We start from the raw sequence: 25,876 nt of genomic DNA, 5'->3' as shown, positions 1-25,876 counted from the left end.
CCCAGCGGTTTGAACATTGACTTCTCCAACTTCAGATAGTTCCTCTGTCCCTCTCTCTCCATCCACTCCCCCTTCCCGGTTCTCCCACCAGTCTTCCCGTCTCCGACTACATCCAATCTTTGTCCCGCCCCCTCCCCTGACATCAGTCCCGAAACGTCGCCCATTCCTTCTCTCCTGAGATGCCTGCCTGACCCGCTGAGTTGCTCCAGCATTGCGCGTGTGCACAGGTCCATGATAAGGGAATAGCGTTCAGCGCAAGGTCCGATCGAGGATCGTCCGAGGGTCACCAATGATGTAGACGGTGGTTCCGGACTGCTCTGCAGTTGGTGATCGGATGGTCCAGCCGCCTGAAAGCAGATGGGAAGAAGCAGTCCCTGAGTCTGGAGCGCGGGTTCTTTTGCTATGCTGCTTGCTGAGTGTTCCGTGCTCGGAGTGGGCCCATCCCAGGAGCAGGCAGGCTCAGACAAGACCGTGAACCGAGCCACAAGACGTGACGCAGTTACCAGACCCACCAAGTCGCGTCTGCCACCGACTACATCCTGTCTTTAACATGGCGTGACTGTCGTATGTTGAAAGACTGGAGCGACTAGGCTTGTATACACTGGAATTTAGAAGGATGAGAGGAGATCTTATCGAAACGTATAAGATTATTAAGGGGTTGGACACGTTAGAGGCAGGAAACATGTTCCCAATGTTGGGGGAGTCCAGAACCAGGGGCCACAGTTTAAGAATAAGAGGTAGGCCATTTAGAACGGAGATGAGGAAAAACTTTTTCAGTCAGAGAGTGGTGAATCTGTGGAATTCTCTGCCTCAGAAGGCAGTGGAGGCCAATTCTCTGAATGCATTCAAGAGAGAGCTAGATAGAGCTCTTATGGATAGCGGAGTCAGGGGGTATGGGGAGAAGGCAGGAACGGGGTACTGATTGAGAATGATCAGACATGATCACATTGAATGGCGGTGCTGGCTCGAAGGGCCGAATGGCCTCCTCCTGCACCTATTGTCTATTGCCTATTGACGCAGAATGCCATGTTCACAGTTAAAAACCACAATCACCGCCAGGCCCCAACAAACTAACTAGACCATAGAACAGCATAGGATAGTACAGGACGATGGTGGGGACGATGTTCCCACTAGTGGGAGAGTCCAGAACCAGAGGGCACAGCCTCAGAATTAAAGGGTGTACCATCAGGAAGGAGATGAGGAGGAATTTCAATGAACAATAGGTGCAGGAGGAGGCCTACACTGTCTGGTCCTACACTGTCCGGGCCTACAGTGTCCGGGCCTACAGTGTCCAGGCCTACACTGTCTGGGCCTACAGTGTCTGGGCCTACACTGTCTGGGCCTACAGCATCCAGGCCACAGTGCCCCCGGGCCTAATACGGGATAAGCCAATTTAGCCCAAAATATGGGCTGTCCCGGCTAACACGGGCCAGTTGGCCACCCTCGCTGAGCCTTACCTCCTCTCTCTGCTCCAGAGTGATGTCGATGGATTGGTCATCGCCGAGCTGCCTCTTGGGCCTGCGGTAGGCTGGCGGGGTTGCCACCTGGCTCCACTCCATGTCCTCGGGCTCCACTCCCTTGCCGTCCCTCAGCCTCTCCCAGGCCGCCTGCGTGCTCTTGGCCTCCTCGCTGGCGGGCGGCGGGGCGGGGTCGCTGGGGCCTGGCGCGGGGCCGGGGGAGCTGGGGGTGGCCTGCACCTCCTGGGCCCCCAGCGGTGGGGGCTGGGCCCGCTGGGCCCGGGGCTGGGCTGGGACTCTGGGCTTGTCCCGTAGGCCCTCCTTGAAGGCCGACACCACCGCGCTGGCCTTCTCCACCTTCTGACGCTTGGATACCAGGACTCCCATCAGCCCTTCTGTCGATTCCCTCACTCACAGCTCAGCGCAACAGCAGACAACAGCGTTCAATCACAACCCGATCCACTCTGCAAATAGACAACACAACTGTTAGACAATAGGCAATAGGTGCAGGAGGAGGCCATTCGGCCCTTCGAGCCAGCACCGCCATTCAATGTGATCATGGCTGATCATTCTCAATCAGTACCCCGTTCCTGCCTTCTCCCCATACCCCCTGACTCCACTATCCTTAAGAGCTCTATCTAGCTCTCTCTTGAATGCATTCAGAGAATTGGCCTCCACTGCCTTCTGAGGCAGAGAATCCCACAGATTCACAACTCTCTGAGTGAAAACGTTTTTCCTCATCTCCGTTCTAAATGGCCACCCCTTATTCTTAGACTGTGGCCCCTGGTTCTGGACTCCCCCAACATCGGGAACATGTTTCTTTATTTAGTCAGGGGGTGGTGAATCTGTGGAGGTCATTGCCACAGAGGGCTGTGGAGGCCAAGCCAGTGGATATTTTTAAGGCATAGATAGATTCTTGATTAGTACGGGTGTCAGGGGTTATGGGGAGAAGGCAGGAGAACGGGGTTAGGAGGGAGAGATAGATCAGTCATGATTGAATGGCGGAGTAGGCTTGATAGACAATAGACAATAGGTGCAGGAATAGGCCATTCGGCCCTTCGAGCCAGCACCGTCATTCAATGTGTAAGAAAATAACTGCAGATGCTGGTACAAATCGAAGGTATTTATTCACATAATGCTGGAGTAACTCAGCAGGTCAGGCAGCATCTCAGGAGAGAAGGAATGGGTGATGTTTCAGGTCAAGACCCTTCTTCAGACAGTCTGAAGAAGGGTCTCGACCCGAAACGTCACCCATTCCTTCTCTCCTGCGATGCTGCCTGACCTGCTGAGTTACTCTAGCATTTTGTGAATAAATACCGCCATTCAATGTGATGGGCCGAATGGCCTAATTCCCACTCCTATCGCCTGCGGCCTGACAGCAGAGGAATGAGCCACGACTTCCTGACCCTAATACTCAGTGCCGCGACCGATGAAGGCTGGCATAAGATCTGCCACCTTTACCACTCGATCTACCTGCGTTGCAAATTTCAGCCAGCTGTGAGCCTGGTACCCCCAGTCTCGGCTCGGCGACATTCCCCAGGGACCAGTCATTCGCTGTATAATTCCTGCCCTCATGGGTCACCTCAGGCGTACCGGCGTTTGTACTGCACCTGCCATTCCACTGCCCACATCCCCATTTGATCCGCCCGTGAGCTCAGAGAAACATGTTCCCCGTCCACACCGACACCAACTTTGGTGCCACCTCCAAAATTAGATTTAATAATAATAATAATAATCCATTTATTTTATATAGCGCCTTATCGGGAGCTCAAAGCGCTTTACAAAAACAATTAACATAGAAACAAACAGTCAAACTATCCTAACGGAGAAGCAGCGAATAAACAACGCCAGCGTCCTCTCACGTCAGGGTCCGGCAGTAGACAACAAAAAGCACAGGACACACAGATACAATTTTTACACAAACAGCCATCACAGCGATTGCTCCAGGCACACCCTCACTGTGATGGAAGGCAAAGTCTTATCTCCTCCTCATTCTTCTCCCGTGGTGCCACGAGGTGATCGAGGCTCCCAACTTTTTGAAGCCCCCACCGGGCGATGGAAAGTCCCAGGGCCGAGCCGAGCAGGCCGATGAAAGTCCTGAGCCCCCACCGGGCGATGGAAAGTCCCAGGGCCGAGCCAAGCAGGCCGATGAAAGTCCTGAGCCCCCACCGGGCGATGGAAAGTGCTGCGGCCGAGCCACACAGTGCGATGAAGGGCCTGCGGGCGGGTTGATCATACCTCGCGCTTCGGGGCGGTCGAAGCTGCTACGGCTGGAGCTCCCAAAAGCCGGTCGCCAGCCAGGGACCTGCGAGCTCCCGATGTTGCGGTCTGCAGGGCCCATGGCCGAAGCCTCCGAGATGGTAAGTCCAGGCCCTGCGACCGAAGTCTTTGAGGTCGATCCCAGCTGGAGGCCGCCGACTCCACGATGTTAGGCCGTAGCGCGAACGGAGATACGACACGGTAAAGGTCACATCTCCGTTGAGGAGGAGATTTGAAAAAAAGGTTTCCACCACCCCCCCACATACACAGAGTTAAAAATAAAACAAAACGTACATTTAACAACGACAATGATTTAAGCTCGGATTGAAGTCCACTATTGTCCCGGAATGGCGGGACTGTCGTATGTTGAAAGACTGGAGCGACTAGGCTTGTATACACTGGAATTTAGAAGGATGAGAGGAGATCTTATCGAAAAGTATAAGATTATTAAGGGGTTGGACACGTTAGAGGCAGGAAACATGTTCCCAATGTTGGGGGAGTCCAGAACAAGGGGCCACAGTTTAAGAATAAGGGGTAGGCCATTTAGAACGGAGATGAGGAAAAACTTTTTCAGTCAGAGAGTTGTGAATCAGTGGAATTCTCTGCCTCAGAAGGCAGTGGAGGCCAATTCTCTGAATGCATTCAAGAGAGAGCTAGATAGAGCTCTTAAGGATAGCGGAGTCAGGGGGTATGGGGAGAAGGCAGGAACAGGGTACTGATTGAGAATTATCAGCCATGATCACATTGAATGGTGGTGCTGGCCCGAAGGGCCGAATGGCCTCCTCCTGCACCTATTGTCCATTGTCTATCGTCATGTGTATGATGAGAAGGTTTCGTTTTCAGGATAATCAGGATATTCAGGATATATTTATTTGTCTTCCAAAAAAAACCAAGACTTTTGGACGAGATTACGTCACCCACAGTCCAACAATAAGAGCAATAAAAATAAGCAAATTACACAACCCCAACCAACACAACTAACACCAAACAAAAAGAAACATCCATCACAGTGAGTCTCCTCCAGTCCCCTCCTCACTGTGATGGAAGCCAGAATGTATTTTCTCTTCCAATAGTCAATAGTCAATAGTCAATAGTCGTTTATTTGTCACATACACATAAATGTGTAGTAAAATGAAACATTACCCACAGTTGAACAATAAGACCAATAAGATTAATCAATAAAAATGCAATAGCACATACAATCACAACTAACACCAAACAAAAAGAAACATCCATCACAGTGAGTCTCCTCCAGTCCGCTCCTCACTGTGATGGAAGGCCACAATGTCTTTTTCTCTTCCCCTGCCGTCTTCTCCCGTGGTCAGGCTGTTGGAGTTGCCACGTTCCGGACGGTGAATTGCACGCTATCCAAACATATCTGACAATACTGTACGTGAAAACAACCAAGTCAAGCTCAAGTACAACAGGCAGAGCAAAGGGGGAGATACAGAGCGCAGAATGTAGTTCTCAGCGATGTCGCGCATCTGGTTCCAGAGACAAAGTCCAATGTCCACAATGGGGGGGGGGGGGGGGGGTAGAGGTGAATCGGACAGTGCCCCAGCTCATGGAAGGACCTGTTATCAGAAGCCTGATAACCGGTGGTCACGGCGGTAGAGTTGCTGCCTTACAGCGAACGCAGCGCCGGAGACCCTGGTTCCATCCCGACTACAGAATGTGGAGGAGTCACTGCGGTGGATGTTGATGTTAATGTGTATTCTGTGCGTCCTGTTGCTTTTTATCGTTACGACTGTGCGGCACAAATGAAGTCCCTCGCGCGTTACACAAAACACGCTGGGCTGATAAAGTAACGACTGTGACTGTGATTGTGATAGTTCTCGTGGGAAAGGAGAGGGAATGTGGCCTAGCAATGTGCAGGGAGATTCACGGATCGCTGGGAAATCCCCGGAGAGGGGGGAATGGCTGAACAGCGCGATCCCTCCGCCCAGCCCTGACTTCTGTGGTATTCCGTGGAGCTCGGGATAATCCCTCGCACCACCTCTCCCTGGTCCCACACTGGCCCCTAGCGTCCGCAATCTCGCTCGACCTGCCTGCAACTCTGGAGAACCTGGACAGGTGTCTTGCAGAGACACAGCGCGGAAACAGGCACTTTCGGCCCACCGGGTCCGCGCCGACCAGCGATCCCCGCGCACTCACACCATCCCACGCCCACTAGAAGGACGAGAGGGGATCTTATTGAAACGTGTAAGATTATTAAGGGGTTGGACACGTTAGAGGCAGGAAACATGTTCCCAATGTGGGGGGAGTCCAGAACCAGGGGCCACAGTTTAAGAATAAGGGGTAGGCCATTTAGAACGGAGATGAGGAAAAACTTTTTCAGTCAGAGAGTTGTGAATCTGTGGAATTCCCTGCCTCAGAAGGCAGTGGAGGGCCGATTCTCTGAATGCATTCAAGAGAGAGCTAGATAGAGCTCTTAAGGATAGCGGAGTCAGGGGGTACGGGGAGAAGGCAACTCACCCTTAACAACTTCTCCTTTGACCCCTCCCACTTCCTCCAAACCAGAGGCGTAGCTATGGGCACTTGCATGGGCCCTAGCTACGCCTGCCTCTTTGTCGGGTACGTCGAACAATCCCTGTTCCGGACGTACACCGGCCCCATCCCCGAACTCTACCTCCGCTACATCGACGACTGCATTGGTGCTACTTCTTGCACCCATGCAGAACTCACTGACTTCATACACTTCACTACCAATTTCCATCCTGCCCTTAAATATACCTGGACTATCTCTAACATCTCCCTACCGTTTCTGGACCTCACCATCTCCATCACAGGAGACAGACTAGTGACGGACATTTACTACAAACCCACCGACTCGCACAGCTATCTGGACTACACTTCTTCCCACCCTGTCTCCTGCAAAAAGTCTATCCCCTACTCCCAATTCCTCCGTCTACGCCGCATCTGCGCCCGGGATAGGTGTTTCACACTAGGGCATCAGAGATGTCCTCGTTCTTCAGGAAACGGGGCTTCCCCTCCTCCATTATAGATGAGGCTCTCACTAGGGCCTCTTCTACATCCCGCAGCTCCGCTCTTGCTCCCCCTCCCCCCCACTCGTAACAAGGACAGAATCCCCCTCGTTCTCACCTTCCACCCCACCAGCCAGCGGATCCAACATATCATCCTCCAACATTTCCGTCACCTACAACGGGACCCCACCACTGGCCATATCTTCCCATCCCCTCCCCTCTCTGCGTTCCGCAGAGACCATTCCCTCCGTAACTCTCTGGTCCACTCGTCCCTTCCTACCCAAACCACCCCATCCCCGGGCACTTTCCCCTGCAACCGCACGAGATGCAACACCTGTCCCTTTACCTCCCCCCTCAACTCCATCAAAGGACCCAAACAGTCTTTCCAGGTGAGACAGAGGTTCACCTGCACCTCCTCCAACCTCATCTATTGCATCCGCTGCTCTAGATGTCAACTTCTTTACATCGGCGAAACCAAGCGCAGGCTCGGCGATCGTTTCGTGAACACCTGCGCTCGGTCCGCATTAACCAAACTGATCTCCCGGTGGCTGAGCACTTCAACTCCCCCTCCCACTCCCAGTCTGACCTTTCTGTCATGGGCCTCCTCCAGTGCCATAGTGAGGCACGCCGGAAATTGGAGGAACAGCACCTCATATTTCACCTGGGCAGCTTGCAGCCCAGTGGTATGAACGTCGACTTCTCCAACTTTAGATAGTTCCTCTGTCCCTCTCTTCCCCTCCCCCTTCCCAGTTCTCCCTCTATCTTCCTGTCTCCACCTTTGTCCTGCCCCCTGACATCAGACTGAAGAAGGGTTCTCGACCCGAAACGTCACCCATTCCTTCTCTCCCGAGATGCTGCCTGACCTGCTGAGTTACTCCAGCATTTTGTGAATAAATTAATGTATAATAGATTGTGAATTGGAAAATAGGAATAGTCACTGATAGCACTTAAGAAATGTCAAGATGAACATTCAAATTAGTTAGGCATAGAAGCCTTCTGGAAGATGGGTCCCTGGTGAACAGCAAGGACATTTTGAGCCAAATGCAATGTTTCCATGCTGTATGGAATCTATACAGATGAGCTATCCACACATTCCAGAGATAATTAAATGCTGGCAAGATTTGTTTAGTTAATCCATTCAAATTAACTTTTTACTAACCCATTCCTGTTGTTCCTACTGAGCAAGATACCTTTATTTCCGGCTGTTTCTGTGTACAGTGAAAAGCTTTTGCTGCGTGCTCTCCAGTCAGCGGAAAGACAATACGTGATTGTAATCGAGCCGTCCACAGTGTATGAGGGAATTATGTTTAGTGCAAGGTAAAGCCAGCAAAGTCTGATCAAAGATAGTCCGAGGGTCACCGATGAGGTAGATAGTAGTTCAGCACTGCTCTCTGGTTGTGGTAGGATGGTTCGGTTGCCTGATAACAGCCGGGAAGAAACTGTCCCTGAATCTGAAGGAAGGATCAAAGGTTTAAAGGAGGTTTAAACCGAAGATAGGCACAAAAAGATGGAGTAACTCAGTTGAACAGGCAGCATCTCTGGAGAGGAGAAATGGGTGATGTTTCGGGTCGAGACCCTTCGTGTGTCGACCCGAAACGTCACCCATTTCTTCTCTCCAGAGATGCTGCCTGTTCGGCTGAGTTACTCCATCATTTTGTGTCTCTCCTGAATCTGGAGATGTGTGTTTTCACACCTGGTGGTGAGGCTCGGCAGGGCTACCTTACTTTTTGGACTTATCTCTTTCAGTATTTTCAAAACTGCCAAAAATATTTGACTGTTCAAAATAATCATTTATCTTTGTAGCTTAGACCGTATTGCTCGCGGTATTATAGCTCTCCCTGTCTTAATTACCTCCTCCAGCGCTAGAAATGTGTTCCGCCCATCCTCGACCCTTCTGTATCGATTCTGTGATGCGTTTGTCATTTTTGCAAAACTGTCATCGCCATTTCTGCCCACTGTTGAGCCCTATTGAGCGTTTACCATAATGCAGTCCAGCACTTTCTGCCTTTCTACGTAGAGCAGCATCTGCAGTTCTTGTGTCTGCATTGGAAAATGTCGTATGACTTTAAATGCAGGGCGGCACGGTGGCGCAGTGGTAGAGTTGCTGCTTTACAGCGAATGCAGCGCCGGAGACTCAGGTTCGATCCTGACTACGGGTGCTGCACTGTAAGGAGTTTGTACGTTCTCCCCGTGACCTGCGTGGGTTTTCTCCGAGATCTTCGGTTTCCTCACACACTCCAAAGACGTACAGGTATGTAGGTTAATTGGCTGGGTAAATGTAAAAAATTGTCCCTAGTGGGTGTAGGATAGTGTTAATGTGCGGGGATCGCTGGGCGGCACGGACTTGGAGGGCCGAAAAGGCCTGTTTCCGGCTGTATATATATGATGATATGATGATGATGTCTTTTCAAATTGGTAGTGTGGCCATCATTTGCCACCGTCAACGTGCAAGGCTGGACTCACCTTCGCTCTGCCCACCTGGACCTACCTGATTTCCCAGTCGTCAAACATTTTAAGGGCCTGTCCAACTTAGGCGGTTTTTTTAGGCGACTGCCGGCGACTGTCAAAGTCGTAGCGGATCGCCAAAATTTTCTTTTACCCTACGACAATGACCACGACAATGACCACGACAATGACCACGACAATGACCACGACAATGACCACGACAATGACCACGACAATGACCACGACAATGACCGCGACAATGACCGCGACAATGACCACGACAATGACCATGACAATGACCACGACAATGACCACGACAATGACCACGACAATGACCACGACAATGACCACAACAATGACCACGACAATGACCGTGACAATGACCGCGACAGTGACCACGACAAGGACCACGACAATGACCGCGACAATGACCGCGACAGCGACCGCGACAATGACCACGACAATGACCACGACAATGACCATGACAGTGACCACAGTGACCACAACAGTGACCACAGTGACCACGACAATGACCGCGACAGCGACAGCGAAAGTGACCGTGACAATGACCGCGACAATGACCACGATAATGACCATGACAGTGACCACAACGACCACGACAATGACCATGACAGTGACCGCGACAATTACCATGACAATGACCGCGACAGTGACCACGACAACGACCACGACAACGACCACGACAATGACCACGACAACGACCACGACAACGACCACGACAACGACCACGACAATGACCACGACAACGACCACGACAGTGACCACGACAATGACCACGACAATGCCGAGTCGGGTCGATACAAGTTACTTTTTTGGTGAAATCAGCACCTGGCTAAGAGATCGCACCGTCTTCGGAAACATCGCGACATTCCCCCGCTGTCAATGCTTCTCCGGCGCCCTAATTTTCGCTGAAATCACTGACAAGTCGGTAATTACTTGAGAGTTTAGAACTATAACATCTTGCCCGGGTTACTTGAAAACCAAACTTCACGGTAACAAGGCATAAACTGGGTTGACTTCCGGTTTACTATTAGCTGCCATGTAGCGGCCCCTGGTGGTGGGCCCCACGCACACAGTACATAACCTGTGAGAGGCCACGAGGGGTCCAAGAACAGGAGTTGGGGAAGAGGGTGCGACACGCCGAATAAAGTGTGGGTGTTGGATAACTCAGTGTGCTGCCTCATTCTTGGACGTACAGCCCCGTGTCTGCCACATCTGGTAACCTACTGACATGATCCGAACACGCAGCCTTCTGATCTGGAGTCAGGAGCGCTACCGTTGTGCCACGAGGTCACCACCGCCGTCTTAGCGACGCTTTAAAAACGCGCCTCACCGGTCCCGGCTGGATGGACGAGTTGCCGTGGGTCCTGTTGGGGGATTCGCACTGCCCCTAAAGAAGGCCTGCAGTCTTCATCGGCGGAATTGGTTTACGGTTTTCCGCTCACCGTGCCCGGAGAATTTTTTTCCGAACACCGGTGACCCCCAGGAGTCATCGTCCGCCATGTTGGTCCGTCTGCGGGAAAGGATTGGCGCCCTGGCTCCTGTCCCAACATCCCGGCGTGGGGGTCACCCCATCGTATGTGCCTCCGGCTCTTGCCAACAGCTCGTACGTTTCTCTTCGGCGTGACACACACAGGTCGCCCGTGCAGCGCCCGTATGAAGGTCCTTTTCGGGTGCTGAAGCATGGGCCCCACGACTTTTGTATTGGACATGGGGGGTTCGGCAAGAGACGGTATCGGTGACCCGTTTAAAACCGGCCCATTTGGACCCTGAGCGAGCCAGTACGGGAGGCCCAGCCCCGTCATCGGGGAGCGTCCTCCATCTCGGGTCCAACCTGATTTGCCCTTACAGGGCAGGACTCCTTAGCGCGGGAACGTGCGTACAAGGTCCGGCCGCCTCGTCCGGCTGCCCGACCATTTCTGCACCTCTGGTTCTGGGGGAGGGGTCATGTAGCGGCCCCTGGTGGTGGGCCACACACAGTACATAACCTTCGGCTCGTGAGAGATCCCGAGGGGTCCAAGAGCAGGAGATAAGAGAGTTGGGGAGGAGGGTGCCACACATGGAATAAAGTGGTGTTGGATAACTCAGTGTGCTGCCTCATTCTTGGACGGACAGCTCCGTGTCTGCCACAGTCAGATGTGCAGCACTTTGGTCAACGTGGGTTGTTTTTAAATGTGCTATACAAATAAAATTGACTTGACAGTGTTAAGAAATTTAATTTTAAAAGTGGCTGAGTGGATTTCTGTGCGGAGTGTGGGCATTCTTTGAAAATGTGCGGGAGATGCATATCTGGTTTCTGGGTTGCATATCTGGGTTGGGAGCCCACTTTAAATGTAATCGCTGATGGCCATAAACATCGCGGAAATCCCCACGCTTACCTGACCGTCAAACTGCCGCCTCCAATCTACCTGTCAAATGTCCTGACGGTAAATACATTGGCTAAACACAAGCATTTTATGGCGTCATCAAATGACTTTACTTAATTTAATATTACGTGCTTCTAAATGCATCTGAGAGAACCTAGCAAACCTGGGGACAGCGTGTGACAGACAGCGCCCGCAATAAGCAACGATACCTGGCGACAAGCCAGCTGTCGCCGAGAAATTTCACTCCAGTTGATCTCTCAGCGTCGCGCTGAGATCCACTACGATTCTTGGAGGACTCCTCACGATCATGCCCGCCACACCCCGGCGAACTGTCGGCAACAGGACCCAAAGTCTTTCCAGGTGAGACAGAGGTTCACCTGCACCTCCTCCAACCTCATCTATTGCATCCGCTGCTCTAGATGTCAACTTATTTACATCGGCGAAACCAAGCGCAGGCTCGGCGATCGCTTCGCTGAACACCTGCGCTCGGTCCGCGTTGGCCAAACTGATCTCCCGGTGGCTGAGCACTTCAACTCCCCCTCCCACTCCCAGTCTGACCTTTCTGTCATGGGCCTCCTCCAGTGCCATAGTGAGGCCCACCGCAAATTGGAGGAACAGCGCCTCATATTTCGCCTGGGCAGCTTGCAGCCCAGCGGTATGAACATCGACTTCTCCAACTTTAGATAGTTCTTCTGTCCCTCTCTTCCCCTCCCCCTTCCCAGATCTCCCTCTATCTTCCTGTCTCCACCTATATCCTTCCTTTGTCCCGCCCCCCCCTGACATCAGTCTGCAGAAGGGTCTCGACCCGAAACGTCACCCATCCCTTCTCTCCTGAGATGCTGCCTGACCTGCTGAGATACTCCAGCATTTAGTGAATAAATACCTTCGATTTGTACCAGCATCTGCAGTTATTGTCTTATACTGCCTCGTCACCGGCAGTCGCCTTTAATATCGCCTAAAGTGGGACAGGCTCTTTAGTCCGAGTAGAGACAGCCCGAGGGTCTCCAATGAGGGAGGAGGGGAGGTCCAGGGGCGCTCTCTAGTCGGTGTGAGTTGCCCGATAACAGCCGTGCGACACGAGCGGAGACAGAGGCAGCGAGGCAGAACGAATGCTTTAATCTCTTTATTGAAGGCTTGGTCCCTTGCTGGGAGAATATGGCTTTAAACGGGTCACGTAGCGTGGGGGGGTCGGACAGGCGCGCCAGCCCGTACGCAAAGGGAATCAAGGATACCTTGCAGATATCTGCCCGTCAGCCCTGACACAAGGATGCACTGGATCTCCACCCCACCCCCCCTCCTGTAAAACCCACTGAATCTCCATTCCCACCCCCACCCCATAAAACCCACTGAATCTCCCCCACCCTCTAAATCTACTCAATCTCCCCTCCTCCCTGTAAAACCACTGAATCTCTCTCCCCCGCCAAATCAACTGAATTTCCCCCCCCCACTGTAAAACCCACTGGATCTCTCTCCCCCATCCCTATCTCCCACTTGAACCCCCCCCATAAATCCCACTGAATCTCCCCCCCCCCCCTAAAACCCACTGAATCTCCCCTCCACCCCCTCCTGTTAAACCCACTGAATTCCCCCCCCCCCTCTAAATCAACTGAATCTTCCCCCCCCCCACTGTAAAACCCACTGGATCTCTCTCCCCCATCCCTATCTCCCACTTGAACCCCCCCCCCATAAACCCCACTGAATCTCCCTCCCTCTGCATTAACACTGAATCTCCCCCCACCCACCTTGTAAAACCCACTGGATCTCTCTTTCCCCCCCACCCACCCCACCCCATAAGTACGACTGTATCTTGACTCTCCCCCGGTAACATTGCTTCGTTAGTCTTTAGATTCACTGAGGAGGCAGCAGGGAAACAGGCCCTTCGGCCCATTGAGTCCACCCCAACCATGGCACTAGTACTGTGATATCCCGCTTTCTCATCCACTCCCCCCCCCCCCCCCCCCGTGCACACGAGGGGGCGATGTACAGGGGGGGGGGGATTCACCGACACGCCCGCACGTCTTTGGGATGTGGGGGGGAGACCGGGGCACCCGGAGGAGACCCACCAGGTCACGGGGAGAAGGTGCGAACTCCACGCAGAAGAGCAACCCGTGGTCGCGGTGGAGCCCGGTTCGTGCCCGCAATCCTCCAGCGGCGTGGTCCAGCTAATCACCAGGATTCAACGTGAGGGGGGGAGTGGGGGGGGGGGGGGGGGAGTGAGGGGGTGGGGGGTAGTTGGTGAGGGGGGGGAGTGGGTGAGGGGGGGACTGTGTGAAGGGAGGAGTGGGAGAGGGGGGGGTGGGTGGGGGGGTGGTGGGTGGGGGGAGTGGGGAGTGGGTGGGGAGGGTGGGGGGGTGAGTTGGGTGAGGGGGAGAGTGGGTGAGGGGGAGAGTGGGTGGGGGGAGAGTGGGTGGGGGGGAGTGGGTGAGGGGGGAGTGGGTGGGGGGGGAGTGGGTGAGGGGGGGTGAATGAGGGGGGTGAGGGGGGGAGTGAGTGGTGGGAGTGTGTGGGGGGGAGTGGGAGAAGGGGGTGTGGGTGAGGGGGGTGGGTGTGGGTGGGGTGGGTGTGGGGGTGGGTGGGGGGTGGGTGGGGGGGGAGTGGGTGGGGGGGTGGGTAAGGGGGGGGTGGGTTAGGGGGGTGGGTGGGTGAGGTGGGGGGGGAGTGAGGGGGGTGGGTGAGGTGGGGAGGGAGTGAGGGGGGTGGGTGAGGGGGTGTGGGTGAGGGTGGGGTGTGGGTAAGGGGGGCGAGTGGGTAAGAGGGGGGAGTGGGTAAGGGGGGGTGTGGGTGAGGGGGGAGTGGGTGAGGGGTGCGGGTGGGTGAGGGGGGGAGTGGGTGAGGGGGGTGTGGGTGAGGGGGGTGGGAGAGGGGGCGGAGAGTGGATGAGGGGGGGTGGGTGAGGGGGTGGGTGGGTGAGGTGGGGGGGGGGAGTGAGGGGGGTGGGTGAGGTGGGGGGGGGAGTGAGGGGGGTGAGTGGGGGGTGGGTAAGGGGGGGAGTGGGTGAGGGGGGTGTGGGTGAGGGGGGTGTGGGTGAGGGGGGTGTGGGTGAGGGGGGTGTGGGGTGAGGGGGGTGTGGGTGAGGGGGGTGTGGGTGAGGGGGGTGAGTGGGGGGTGGGTAAGGGGGGGAGTGGGTGAGGGGGGTGTGGGTGAGGGGGGTGTGGGGTGAGGGGGGTGTGGGTGAGGGGGGTGTGGGTGAGGGGGGTGTGGGTGAGGGGGGTGTGGGTGAGGGGGGTGTGGGTGAGGGGGGTGTGGGTGAGGGGGGTGTGGGTGAGGGGGGTGTGGGTGAGGGGGGTGTGGGTGAGGGGGGTGTGGGTGAGGGGGGTGTGGGTGAGGGGGGTGTGGGTGAGGGGGGGTGTGGGTGAGGGGGGTGTGGGTGAGGGGGGTGTGGGTGAGGGGGGGGTGGGTGAGGGGGGTGTGGGTGAGGGGGGTGTGGGTGAGGGGGGTGTGGGTGAGGGGGTGTGTCAGGGCATCATGTGAGTTAGCTGAGTAATATACACTGCAGGTTTAAGCCTGTAAGTGTGGCAATGCGATATACATGACCGGATTAACGGTAGTTAGTAATGTTGGCTCCGTCTACCCCCCTTTCTGTCACCTTCACTCTCTCCCCCCCTCTGTCTCTGTCTCTCCCACTCTTTCTCCCCCGTTCAGTTGCTGTGCGATCACTGAGGGATGGGGTAGGGTGACAGCCAGCCAGCGCCCCGCGTCACTGACGGATGGGGTAGGGCGACCACCAGCCAGCCAGCGCCCCGCGTCACTGACGGATGGGGTAGAGTGACAGCCAGCCAGCGCCCCGCGTCACTGAGGGACGGGGTAGAATGACAGCCAGCCAGCGCCCCGCGTCACTGAGAGACGGGGTAAAGCGACCGCCAGCCAGCGCCCCGCGTCACTGAGGGACCGGGTAGAACGACCGCCTGCCAGCGCCCTGCGTCACGGAGAGAGGGGTAGAACGACCGCCAGCCAGCGCCCCACGTCACTGAGGGGCGGGGTAGAGTGACAGCCAGCCAGCGCCCCGCGTCACTGAGGGACCGGGTAGAGTGACAGCCAGCCAAGGCCCCGCGTCACTGAGGGACGGGGTAAAGCGACCGCCAGCCAGCGCCCCGTATCACGGAGGGGAGGTAATGGGGAGTGAGGGATGGTGGTTTGCTCGGTAGACAAGGTCAGGCATTGGGTCAGGGGTGAGGAGTCAGGGGACAGGCCCCAGGGGTCAGTCGGCTGGTGTGGGGGTCAGGTGTCAAGGGTCGTGCTGGGGGTCAGGGGTCAGGCTCTGTGCAGCAGATGGGTGGGGGTGAGGGGTCAGGGCTGAGGGAGCAGGTACTGGGGGGTGAGGGGTAAGGCTGAGGGGTGAAGGGTGACGGTCGGGGGCTTGGCAGGAGGTGGGGGTCAGGCGGCGGGCAGCAGGGGTGAGGGGTGAGGGTCAGACGGTGGGCAGCAGGTGTGTGGCCGCACTGTTGGGCCGAGCGGCCAGGATGTAGATGACGTTTTCCTTCAGGAAGGTTTCCCAGGGGACGGGTCTGCGGAGAAAAGAGAGACGGTCAGTGCCGGGGTCAGGGGTCAGCGCCGGGGTCAGAGGTAGGGGTCGCCAACTATCTCACTCCCAAATAAGGGACAAGGTGACGTCACCGCCCCGCGCCCCACGTGACCTCACCCAGCCAACGGCCACGTGCTCCCGCTCCACCAATCGTGGCCGCCCGGGCAGGGAGGCGGGTTGCTACGCAACCTCCGTTAGGCGGCGCCCGGGCCTCCGGGCCCAGACTGTCCGGGCCCACACTGTCCGGGCTCACACTGTCCGGGCCCACACTGTCCGGGCCCACACTGTCCGGGCCCACACTGTCCGGGCCCACACTGTCCGGGCCCACACTGTCCGGGCCCACACTGTCCGGGCCCACACTGTCCGGGCCCACACTGTCCGGGCCCACACTGTCCGGGCCCACACTGTCCGGGCCCACACTGTCCGGGCCCACACTGTCCGGGCCCACACTGTCCGGGCCCACACTGTCCGGGCCCACACTGTCCGGGCCCACACTGTCCGGGCCCACACTGTCCGGGCCCACACTGTCCGGGCCCACACTGTCCGGGCCCACATTGTCCGGGCTCACACTGTCCGGGCCCACACTGTCCGGGCCCACAGTGTCCGGGCCCACACTGTCCGGGCCCACACTGTCCGGGCCCACACTGTCCGGGCCCACACTGTCCGGGCCCACACTGTCCGGGCCCACAGTGTCCGGGCCCACACTGTCCGGGCCCACACTGTCCGGGCCCACACTGTCCGGGCCCACACTGTCCGGGCCCACACTGTCCGGGCCCACACTGTCCGGGCCCACACTGTCCGGGCCCACAGTGTCCGGGCCCACAGTGTCCGGGCCCACACTGTCCGGGCCCACACTGTCCGGGCCCACAGTGTCCGGGCCCACACTGTCCGGAGCTAAAATATCGGAAAGCTAGAGTGTCGGGACCTACAGTGTCTGGGCCTACAGTGTCCTGGCCCACAGTGTCTGGGCCCACAGTGTCTGGGCCTACAGTGTCCGGGCCCACAGTGTCTGGGCCCACTGTGTCTGGGCCTACAGTGTCCGGGCCTACAGTGTCCAGGCCTACAGTGTCCGGGCCTTCAGCGTCCGGGCCTACACTGTCCGGGCCTTCAGCGTCCGAGCCTACAGTGCCCGGGCCTACAGCGTGCGGCCCTACAGCGTCCGGGTCTACAACGCCCCCCCCTCCCCCCGGGCCTAATATGGGACAAGGGCGGTCCCGTACGGGCAAACCAATTTAGACCAAAATACGGGATGTCCCGGCTAATACGGGACTGTTGGCAACACCTAGTTACAGGGGTCAGTGCTGGGATCGCGTGTCGGGATCAGGAATCGAATCTGTCAGAGATATCTCTCTCTCCGTCCATTTCCAAAGCCATGGTGTTGTTGGGCCCGACGAAGAGAGGCCAAGGGAAGCAGAGAGAGAGAGAGAGAGAGAGAGAGAGGGGGAGAGAGAGAGAGAGGGGGGGGGGAGAGAGAGGGGAGAGAGGGAGGGGGAGAGAGAGGGGGAGAGAAAGAGGGGGGAGAGAGAGGGGGAGACAGAGGGGGAGAGAGAGGGGGAGAGAGAGAGGGGGAGAGAGAGAGGGGGAGAGAGAGGGAGAGAGGGAGAGGAGGGGAGAGTGAGAGGGAGAGGGGGAGCGAGGGGGAGGGGGAGAGGGAGAGGGGGAGAGGGAGAGGAGGAGAGAGAGTGAGAGGGAGAGAGGGGGAGAGGGAGCGAGGGGGGGGGGGGAGGGAAGGAGGGTTGGAGGGGGTGGTGCCCTCTCCCCTGGCCCTCACCTGCTGTCCTCGGGCTCCTTGCTGAGCAATGTCCTGTCCTGGGCCCTGCCCCGGCCCCTGCTGCCCGGGCTCTTCTCAGACATGGGCCCAACGTGGCTGATGCTGCAATAGGCAGACAGAGTGTTATGTGTGTGTGTGTGTGGGTGTGTTGGTGTATGTGTGTGGGTGTGTGTGGGTGTGTCAGTGTGTGTGTCAGTGTGTGTGTGTGTGTGTGGGTATGTGTGTGTGGGTATGTGTGTGTGTGTGTGTGTGTGTGTGTGTGTGTGTGTGTGTGTGTGTGTGTGTCAGTGTGTGTGTGGGTATGTGTGTCTGTGTGTGTGTGTCAGTGTGTGTGGGGTGTGTGTGTGTGTGCGTGCTTGCGTGCGTGTGTGGGGTGTGTGTGTGTGTGTGTGTGTGCGTGGGGTGTGTGTGTGTGTGATTGTGTCTGTGTGTGTGTGGGGTGTGTGTGTGTGTGTGTGTGCGTGTGTGTGTGTGTGTGTGTGTGTGCGTGGGGTGTGTGTGTGTGTGTAGGGTGAGTGCGTGTGTGGGGTGTGTCTGTGTGTGTGTGTGTGTGTGTGCGTGCGTGCGTGTGTGGGGGGTGTGTGTGTGTGTGGGGGGTGTGTGTGTGTGTGTGGGGTGTGTGTCTGTGTGTGTGTGTGTGTGGGGGGTGTGTGTGTGTGGGGGGTGTGTGTGTGTGTGTGGGGGGTGTGTGTGTGTGTGTGGGGGGTGTGTCTGTGTGTGTGTGTGTGTGGGGGGTGTGTGTGTGTGTGTGGGGGGTGTGTCTCTGTGTGTGTGTGTGTGTGTATCTGTACGTGTGACTGTGCGTCTCTGGACACACACACACACACACACACACACACACACTCACACACACACACACACACACACCCCCCACACACACGCACGCACACACACACAGACACATCTGCAAGATCCCTCTGCTCATGTTTTGCCCATATACCTCCAAACCTTTCCCCTCTCACCTTAAGATGGCTACCTTAAACGTATGTCCTCTGTTTTTTAGTGTGGCTAAACTCTTGTCGAAGAGAGGAGAACTTCTTCAAAGCTAAACCTCATGGAAGAGAAATACCTTCGATTTGTACCGGCACCTGCAGTTATTTTCTTACACTGCCTGTTGCTCCACTGTGATTTCTCCTCAAGGTATGTCCACTTTGAAGAAGTTCTCCTCCTCTCTTCGACGAGAGTTTAGCCACCTATATCCTTCCTTTGTCCTGCACCTCCCCCCCCCCTGACATCAGTCTGAAGAAGGGTCTCGACCCGAAACGTCACCCATCCCTTCTCTTCTGAGATGCTGCCTGACCTGCTGAGTTACTCCAGCATTTTGTGAATAAACCCCATTACACTTGCACTGTCCTGCACACTCGAGCCTACACACCACGTACAGTAGCCTGGGCCACCCACAAGCAAGTCAACGCTGTGGTAAAAGCCAGCTTCTTCCAACTTCGAACCATAGCTAAAATCAAACCTTTCCTCCAATTCGACGACACTGAAAAAATCATTCACGCTTTCATTTCCTCCCGCCTAGACTACTGCAACTCCCTATACACTGGGATCAGCCAATCTTCCCTGTCCCGCCTGCAACTGGTCCAAAACGCCGCAGCAAGACTCCTGACGGGTACCCGTAAAAGGGACCACATCACCCCGATTCTGGCCTCTCTCCACTGGCTCCCTGTACGGTACAGAATCAACTTCAAGCTCCTCCTATTCACGTATAAAGCCCTAAATGGACACTCCCCCCCCTACATCAAAAATCTTCTAACCCACCTCTCTAACTCCAGGTCCCTCAGGTCGGCCGACTTGGGGCTACTGACTGTCCCGCGGTCTAGGCTTAAGCTCAGGGGTGACCGCGCTTTTGCGGTTGCAGCTCCTAGACTGTGGAACAGCATCTCTCTCCCCATCAGAACTGCCCCCTCCATCGACTCCTTTAAGTCCAGGCTCAAAACCTATTTCTACTCCCTAGCGTCTGAGGCTCATTGAGGAGGCGCTGTGAACTGTTTGCGTGCTACTGTATGTTTCATTTTTTCCTTAGAACCTAATCAGATGTACAGCACTTTGGTCAACGTGGGTTGTTTTTAAATGTGCTATACAAATAAAATTGACTTGACTAAATTGACTTGACCCACGGGGGGAGCGTGGTCAGGATCGAACCCGGGCCACCGGCGCTGTGAGGCGGCATCTCTACCAGCCTCTAGCTATTTGCCAGCTGAGAGATGGCGGCGCCTTTAAATGTTGTTGGCAATAAACTGAGAGGGTTGGTTGGCATGGGCTCACGTCTTTAATTATCCCAGGGTAGGTTTGCTGTTCAATTATGTCGGAGCGTACAGCCTCATTGCGATAATAATTGGCACAGTGGGGAAGGGTGGGCTAAACTGGTAAACAGCTCGCTGTTACTGACATTTGCTGCTGATCTTTAGGTGTTTAATCAATACAGCCACTGTTGTGCAGTATTAGTTTTCAGTTTAGTTTAGAGAAACAGCGCGGAAACAGGCCCTTCGGCCCACCGGGTCCGCACTGCCCAGCGATCCCCGCACACTAACACTATCCTACACACACTAGGGACAATTTTTACATTTGCCCAGTCAATTAACCTACAAACCTGTACGTCCTTGGAGTGTGGGAGGAAACCGAAGATCTGGGAGAAAACCCAGGCAGGTCACGGGGAGAACGTACAAACTCCGTACAGACGCCGCCCGTAGTCAGGATCGAACCTGAGTCTCCGGCGCTGTGAGGCAGCGACTCTTCTGCATGGAGACAGGCCCTTCGGCCCACCAAGACCATGCCGGCCGGCGATCACCCCGTTTACATTATCCCACATTCTCATCCTCTCGTTACACACTTGGGGCAATTTACAGAGGTCCAACCACAAGTCTTTGGGATGTGGGAGGAAACCAAACTCTCCCAGGATTGTCTTTGCACTCCCACATACTTAGACTTTAGAGATACAGCGCGGAAACAGGCCCTTCGGCCCACCGAGGCCGCGCCGACCAGCGATCCCCGCACACTAACACTGTCCTAAACATTGTGGACAACTTACAAATTTCCCCATGCCAGTTAACCGACAAGCCTGTACGTCTTTGGAGTGTGGGAGGAAACCGGAGCGCCCGGAGAAAACCCACGCGGGTCACGGGGAGAACGTACAAACTCCGTACAGACGGCGCCCGTAGTCAGGATGGAACCCGGGTCTCGGGCTCTGTGTGGCAGCAACTCTACCGCTGCACCAAACGAAGACACAAAGTGCTGGAGTAACTCAGCGGGTCGGGCAGCATCTCTGGAGAGAAGGAATGGGAGACGTTTTGGGTCGAGACCCTCCTTCAGACTGGTTAGAGATAAAGGGAGACGAGGGATGATGTTCGTACCGCTGGGGTGTAAACTGCCCAAGTGAAATATGAGGCGCTGTTCCTCCAATTTGCACTGGGCCTCACTCTGACAATGGAGGAGGCCCAGGACAGAGAGGTCGGTGTGGGAGTGGGAGGGGGAGTTGAAGGTGTTTGGCAGCCGGGAGATCAGGCAATAGACAATAGGTGCAGGAGGAGGCCATTCAGCCCTTCGAGCCAGCACCGCCATTCAACGTGATCATGGCTGATCATTCTCAATCAGTACCCCGTTCCTGCCTTCTCCCCATACCCCCTGACTCCGCTATCCTTAAGAGCTCTATCTAGCTCTCTCTTGAATGCATTCAGAGAATTGGCCTCCACTGCCTTCTGAGGCAGAGAATTCCACAGATTCACAACTCTCTGACTCAAAACGTTTTTCCTCATCTCAGTTCTAAATGGCCTACCCCTTATTCTTAAACTGTGGCCCCTTGTTCTGGACTCCCCCAACATTGGGAACATGTTTCCTGCCTCTAACGTGTCCAACCCCTTAATAATCTTATACGTTTCGATAAGATCCGGATGGGTGTGGGTCGGTGTGGGAGTGGGAGGGGGTGTGTGTGTGGGGGGGGGGGTGGGTGTGGGTGTGGGGGTTGGTGTGGGGGGTGGGTGTGGGTGTGGGGGTGGGTGGGTGTGGGTGTGTGTGTGGGGGGTGTGGGTGTGTGTGTGGGGGGGTGGGTGTGGGTGTGGGGGTCGGTGTGGGGGGGTGGCTGTGGGGGGGGTGTGTGTGGGGGGGGGGTGGGTGTGGGGGTGTGTGTGTGGGGGTGTGTGTGTGGGGGGGGTGCGTGTGTGGGGGGGTGTGTGTGTGTGGGGGGGGTGTGTGGGGGGGGTGTCTGTGGGGGGGTGGGGGTGGGGGGGTGTGGGTGTGTGGGTGGGTGGGTGTGGGGGTGTGTGTGGGTGGGTGGGTGTGGGTGTGTGTGTGGGTGTGTGTGTGTGTGTGTGTGTGGGGGTGGGTGTGGGTGTGGGGTGGGGGGTGGGTGTGTGTGTGTGTGTGTGTGTGGGGGTGGGTGTGGGTGTGGGGTGGGGGGTGGGTGTGTGTGTGTGTGTGTGTGTGGGGGTGGGGTGTGTGTGTGTGGGGGGGGTGGGTGTGTGTGTGTGTGTGGGGGTGGGTGTGTGTGTGGGGGGGGTGGGTGTGGGTGTGTGTGTGGGGGTGTGTGTGGGGGGGGTGGGTGTGGGGGTGTGTGTGGGGGTGTGTGTGGGTGTGTGTGTGTGTGGGGGTGGGTATGTGGGGGGTGTGTGTGGGGGTGGGTGAAGCCTCACCTCACGCTGCAGGACTGCACCTCCTCGGCCGGTTTGATGAACCAGGTGTGCTGGGCCCTCCTGCAGTCGGCGGCCGACACCAGATCCTGCGGGCTGCGCTCCAGGCTCAGGAAGACGCCGCGGGCTCGCTCACGCTCCTTGGCGGTCAGCAGCCGCAACAGGGAGTTCTGCAAAGGACCAGGCAATCAGCAGCGGCACCCAGAGCATCAGCACTGGGACAGTGCAATCAGCAGCTGCACCCAGAGCATCAGCACTGGGACAGTGCAATCAGCAGTGGCACCCAGAGCATCAGCACTGGGACAGTGCAATCAGCAGCTGCACCCAGAGCATCAGCACTGGGACAGTGCAATCAGCAACTGCACCCAGAGCATCAGCACTGGGACAGTGCAATCAGCAACTGCACCCAGAGCATCAGTGGGGGAGTGGGTGGGGGAGGGGGAGGGGAGTGGGAGAGGAGGGATGGGGAGGGGATGGTAGTGGGTGGGGAGGGGAGTGGGAGTGGAGGTGGTGGGGAAGGGGTGGGGAGGGGAGTGGGTGGGGGAGGGGTGGGGGGGAGGGGAGGAGGAGTGGGTGGGGGAGGGAGGGTAGTGGGTGGGGAGGGGGTGGGGAAGTGGGGTTGGGGAGGGGGAGGGGAGTGGGAGAGGAGGGGTGGGGGAGGGGAGGGTAGTGGGTGGGGAGGGGGTGGGGAAGTGGGGTTGGGGAGGGGAGTGGGTGGGGAGAGGAGGGGTGGGGAGGGGAGGGTAGTGGGTGGGGGATGGGGAGGGTAGTGGGTGGGGAGGGGTGGGGGGAAGGGTAGTGGGTAGTGTGGGGGAGGGATGGGGTGGGGGAATGGGGAGGGTAGTGAGTGGGGAGGGGGTGGGGGAGGGGGTGGGATGGGGTGGGGGAGGGGGTGGGATGGGGTGGGGGAATGGGGAGGGTAGTGAGTGGAGAGGGGGTGGGGGAGGGGGTGGGATGGGGTGGGGGAATGGGGAGGGTAGTGGGTGGGGAGGGGGTGGGGAAGTGGGGTTGGGGAGGGGGAGGGGAGTGGGAGAGGAGGGGTGGGGGAGGGGAGGGTAGTGGGTAGTGTGGGGGTGGGATGGGTGGGGGAATGGGGAGGGTAGTGAGTGGGGAGGGGGTGGGGGAGTGGTGTGGGAGGGGGTGGGATGGGGTGGGGGAATGGGAGGGTAGTGAGTGGGGAGGGGGGGTGGGATGGGGTGCCGTCGGGTGGTGTCACGTACCCGGGAGCGGAGCCGGTCGAGCAGCAGCAGGGACTCGTGGTAGAGGAAGTCTGGCCAGTCCAGGCCGGTCTCGGTGGGGGTGAGGGCCCGGTACTGGGCCAGCTCCCCCCCCTCCTGCCCCTCTGCCAGCGGCCCCCCACACTGACGCTGGTGAACGCCGTGCTTGTAGTGGAGGAAGTCATCCGACGTCAGGCATGAGTCTATAACACCACAACATGGGGGGGGGAGAGAGAGAGGGGGGAGAGATGGAGGGGTGGGGGAGGGGGGGAGGGGGAGAGGGGGGAGAGATGGAGGGGTGGGGGAGGGGGAGAGAGAGAGGGGGGAGAGATGGAGGGGTGGGGGAGGGGGAGAGAGAGAGAGGGGGGGAGATGGAGGGGTGGGGGAGGGGGAGAGAGAGAGAGGGGGGAGAGATGGAGGGGTGGGGGAGAGATGGAGGGGTGGGGGAGGGGGAAAGAGAGAGAGGGGGGGGAGACGGAGGGGTGGGGGAGGGGGAGAGAGAGAGAGGGGGAGGGAGAGATGGAGGGGTGGGGGAGGGGGAGAGAGAGAGAGAGGGGGAGAGACGGAGGGGTGGGGGAGGGGGAGAGAGAGAGAGGGGGAGGGAGAGATGGAGGGGTGGGGGAGGGGGAGAGAGAGAGAGAGGGAGGGAGAGATGGAGGGTGGGGGAGGGGGAGAGAGAGAGAGGGGGAGGGAGAGATGGAGGGGTGGGGGAGGGGGAGAGAGAGAGAGAGGGGGGAGAGACGGAGGGGTGGGGGAGGGGGAGAGAGAGAGAGGGGGAGGGAGAGATGGAGGGGTGGGGGAGGGGGAGAGAGAGAGAGGGAGGGAGAGACGGAGTGGTGGGGGAGGGGGAGAGAGAGAGAGGGGAGAGATGGAGGGGTGGGGGAGGGGGAGAGAGAGAGGGGGGGGAGATGGAGGGGTGGGGGAGGGGGAGAGAGAGAGAGGGAGGGAGAGATGGAGGGGTGGGGGAGGGGGAGAGAGAGAGGGGGGGAGATGGAGGGGTGGGGGAGGGGGAGAGAGAGAGGGGGGAGAGATGGAGGGGTGGGGGAGGGGGAGAGAGAGAGGGGGGAGAGATGGAGGGGTGGGGGAGGGGGAGAGAGAGAGAGAGGGGGGAGAGACGGAGGGGTGGGGGAGGGGGAGAGAGAGAGAGGGAGGGAGAGATGGAGGGGTGGGGGAGGGGAGAGAGAGAGGGGGGGGAGATGGAGGGGTGGGGGAGGGGAGAGAGAGAAAGGGGGGAGAGACGGAGGGGTGGGGGAGGGGGAGAGAGAGTGAGGGGGGAGAGATGGAGGGGTGGGGGAGGGGGGGAGAGAGAGAGGGGGGAGAGATGGAGGGGTGGGGGTGGGGGAGAGAGAGAGGGGGGGAGATGGAGGGGTGGGGGAGGGGGGGAGAGAGTGAGAGGGGGGAGAGATGGAGGGGTGGGGGAGGGGGAGAGAGGGAGGGGGGAGAGATGGAGGGGTGGGGGAGGGGGAGAGAGAGAGAGGGGAGAGATGGAGGGGTGGGGGAGGGGGAGAGTGAGGGGGGAGAGATGGAGGGGTGGGGGTGGGGGAGAGAGAGAGGGGGGAGAGATGGAGGGGTGGGGAGGGGGGGAGAGTGAGGGGGGAGAGATGGAGGGGTGGGGGAGGGGGGTGAGAGAGAGGGGGGAGTGATGGAGGGGTGGGGGAGGGGGAGAGAGAGAGGGGGGGAGATGGTGGGTGGGGAGGGGGTGAGTGAGGGAGGAGAGTGGGGGGTGGGGGTGGGGGAGAGAGTGTGAGGGGGGAGTGGAGGGGTGGGGGAGGGGGAGAGAGAGAGGGGGGGTGGTGGGTGGGGGGGGGGAGGGGGGAGAGAGGGAGGGGGGAGAGATGGAGGGGTGGGGGAGGGGGAGAGAGAGAGGGGGGAGAGATGGAGGGGTGGGGGAGGGGGAGAGAGAGAGGGAGGGAGGGTGGTGGGGGTGGGGGGGGGTGAGAGAGAGTGGGGGGGAGATGGAGGGGTGGGGGAGGGGGAGAGAGAGAGGGGGAGAGATGGGGGTGGGGGAGGGGGTGAGAGAGGGAGGGAGAGACGGAGGGGTGGGGGAGGGGGAGAGAGAGGTGGGGAGAGATGGAGGGGTGGGGGAGGGGGAGAGAGAGAGAGGGAGGGAGAGACGGAGGGGTGGGGGAGGGGGAGAGAGAGAGAGGGAGGGAGAGACGGAAGCGGGAAAGAGAGGGAGGGAGAGCGGAGAGAGAGGGAGGGATGG

The 25,876-nt window shown here is 57.9% G+C and overlaps 2 protein-coding genes across 2 annotated transcripts in view; both read right to left on the bottom strand.

The window, feature by feature from the left end:
- Positions 1 to 249: 249 nt before the first annotated feature.
- The window catches only part of LOC144611483 (PHD finger protein 24-like), a 119,539-nt gene continuing 93,912 nt past the window's right edge, over positions 250 to 25,876 (bottom strand). The window contains exons 2-3 of the mRNA XM_078430614.1: positions 1,427 to 1,921; positions 250 to 347 (exon numbers count right to left, since the gene is read on the bottom strand). Of these exons, the coding sequence (XP_078286740.1) occupies positions 250 to 347; positions 1,427 to 1,844 (516 nt within the window). The 5' untranslated portion in view covers positions 1,845 to 1,921. The remainder of the gene's footprint in view (positions 348 to 1,426; positions 1,922 to 25,876) is intronic.
- Positions 14,881 to 25,876, bottom strand: part of LOC144611475 (PHD finger protein 24-like) — a 139,300-nt gene continuing 128,304 nt past the window's right edge. The window contains exons 3-6 of the mRNA XM_078430601.1: positions 23,674 to 23,873; positions 22,457 to 22,623; positions 17,826 to 17,927; positions 14,881 to 16,037 (exon numbers count right to left, since the gene is read on the bottom strand). Of these exons, the coding sequence (XP_078286727.1) occupies positions 15,941 to 16,037; positions 17,826 to 17,927; positions 22,457 to 22,623; positions 23,674 to 23,873 (566 nt within the window). The 3' untranslated portion in view covers positions 14,881 to 15,940. The remainder of the gene's footprint in view (positions 16,038 to 17,825; positions 17,928 to 22,456; positions 22,624 to 23,673; positions 23,874 to 25,876) is intronic.

This window comes from Rhinoraja longicauda, chromosome 3 (genome assembly GCF_053455715.1).
Source record: "Rhinoraja longicauda isolate Sanriku21f chromosome 3, sRhiLon1.1, whole genome shotgun sequence".
NCBI lineage: Eukaryota > Metazoa > Chordata > Chondrichthyes > Rajiformes > Arhynchobatidae > Rhinoraja > Rhinoraja longicauda.
This window is presented reverse-complemented; position numbering and strand designations above follow the sequence as displayed.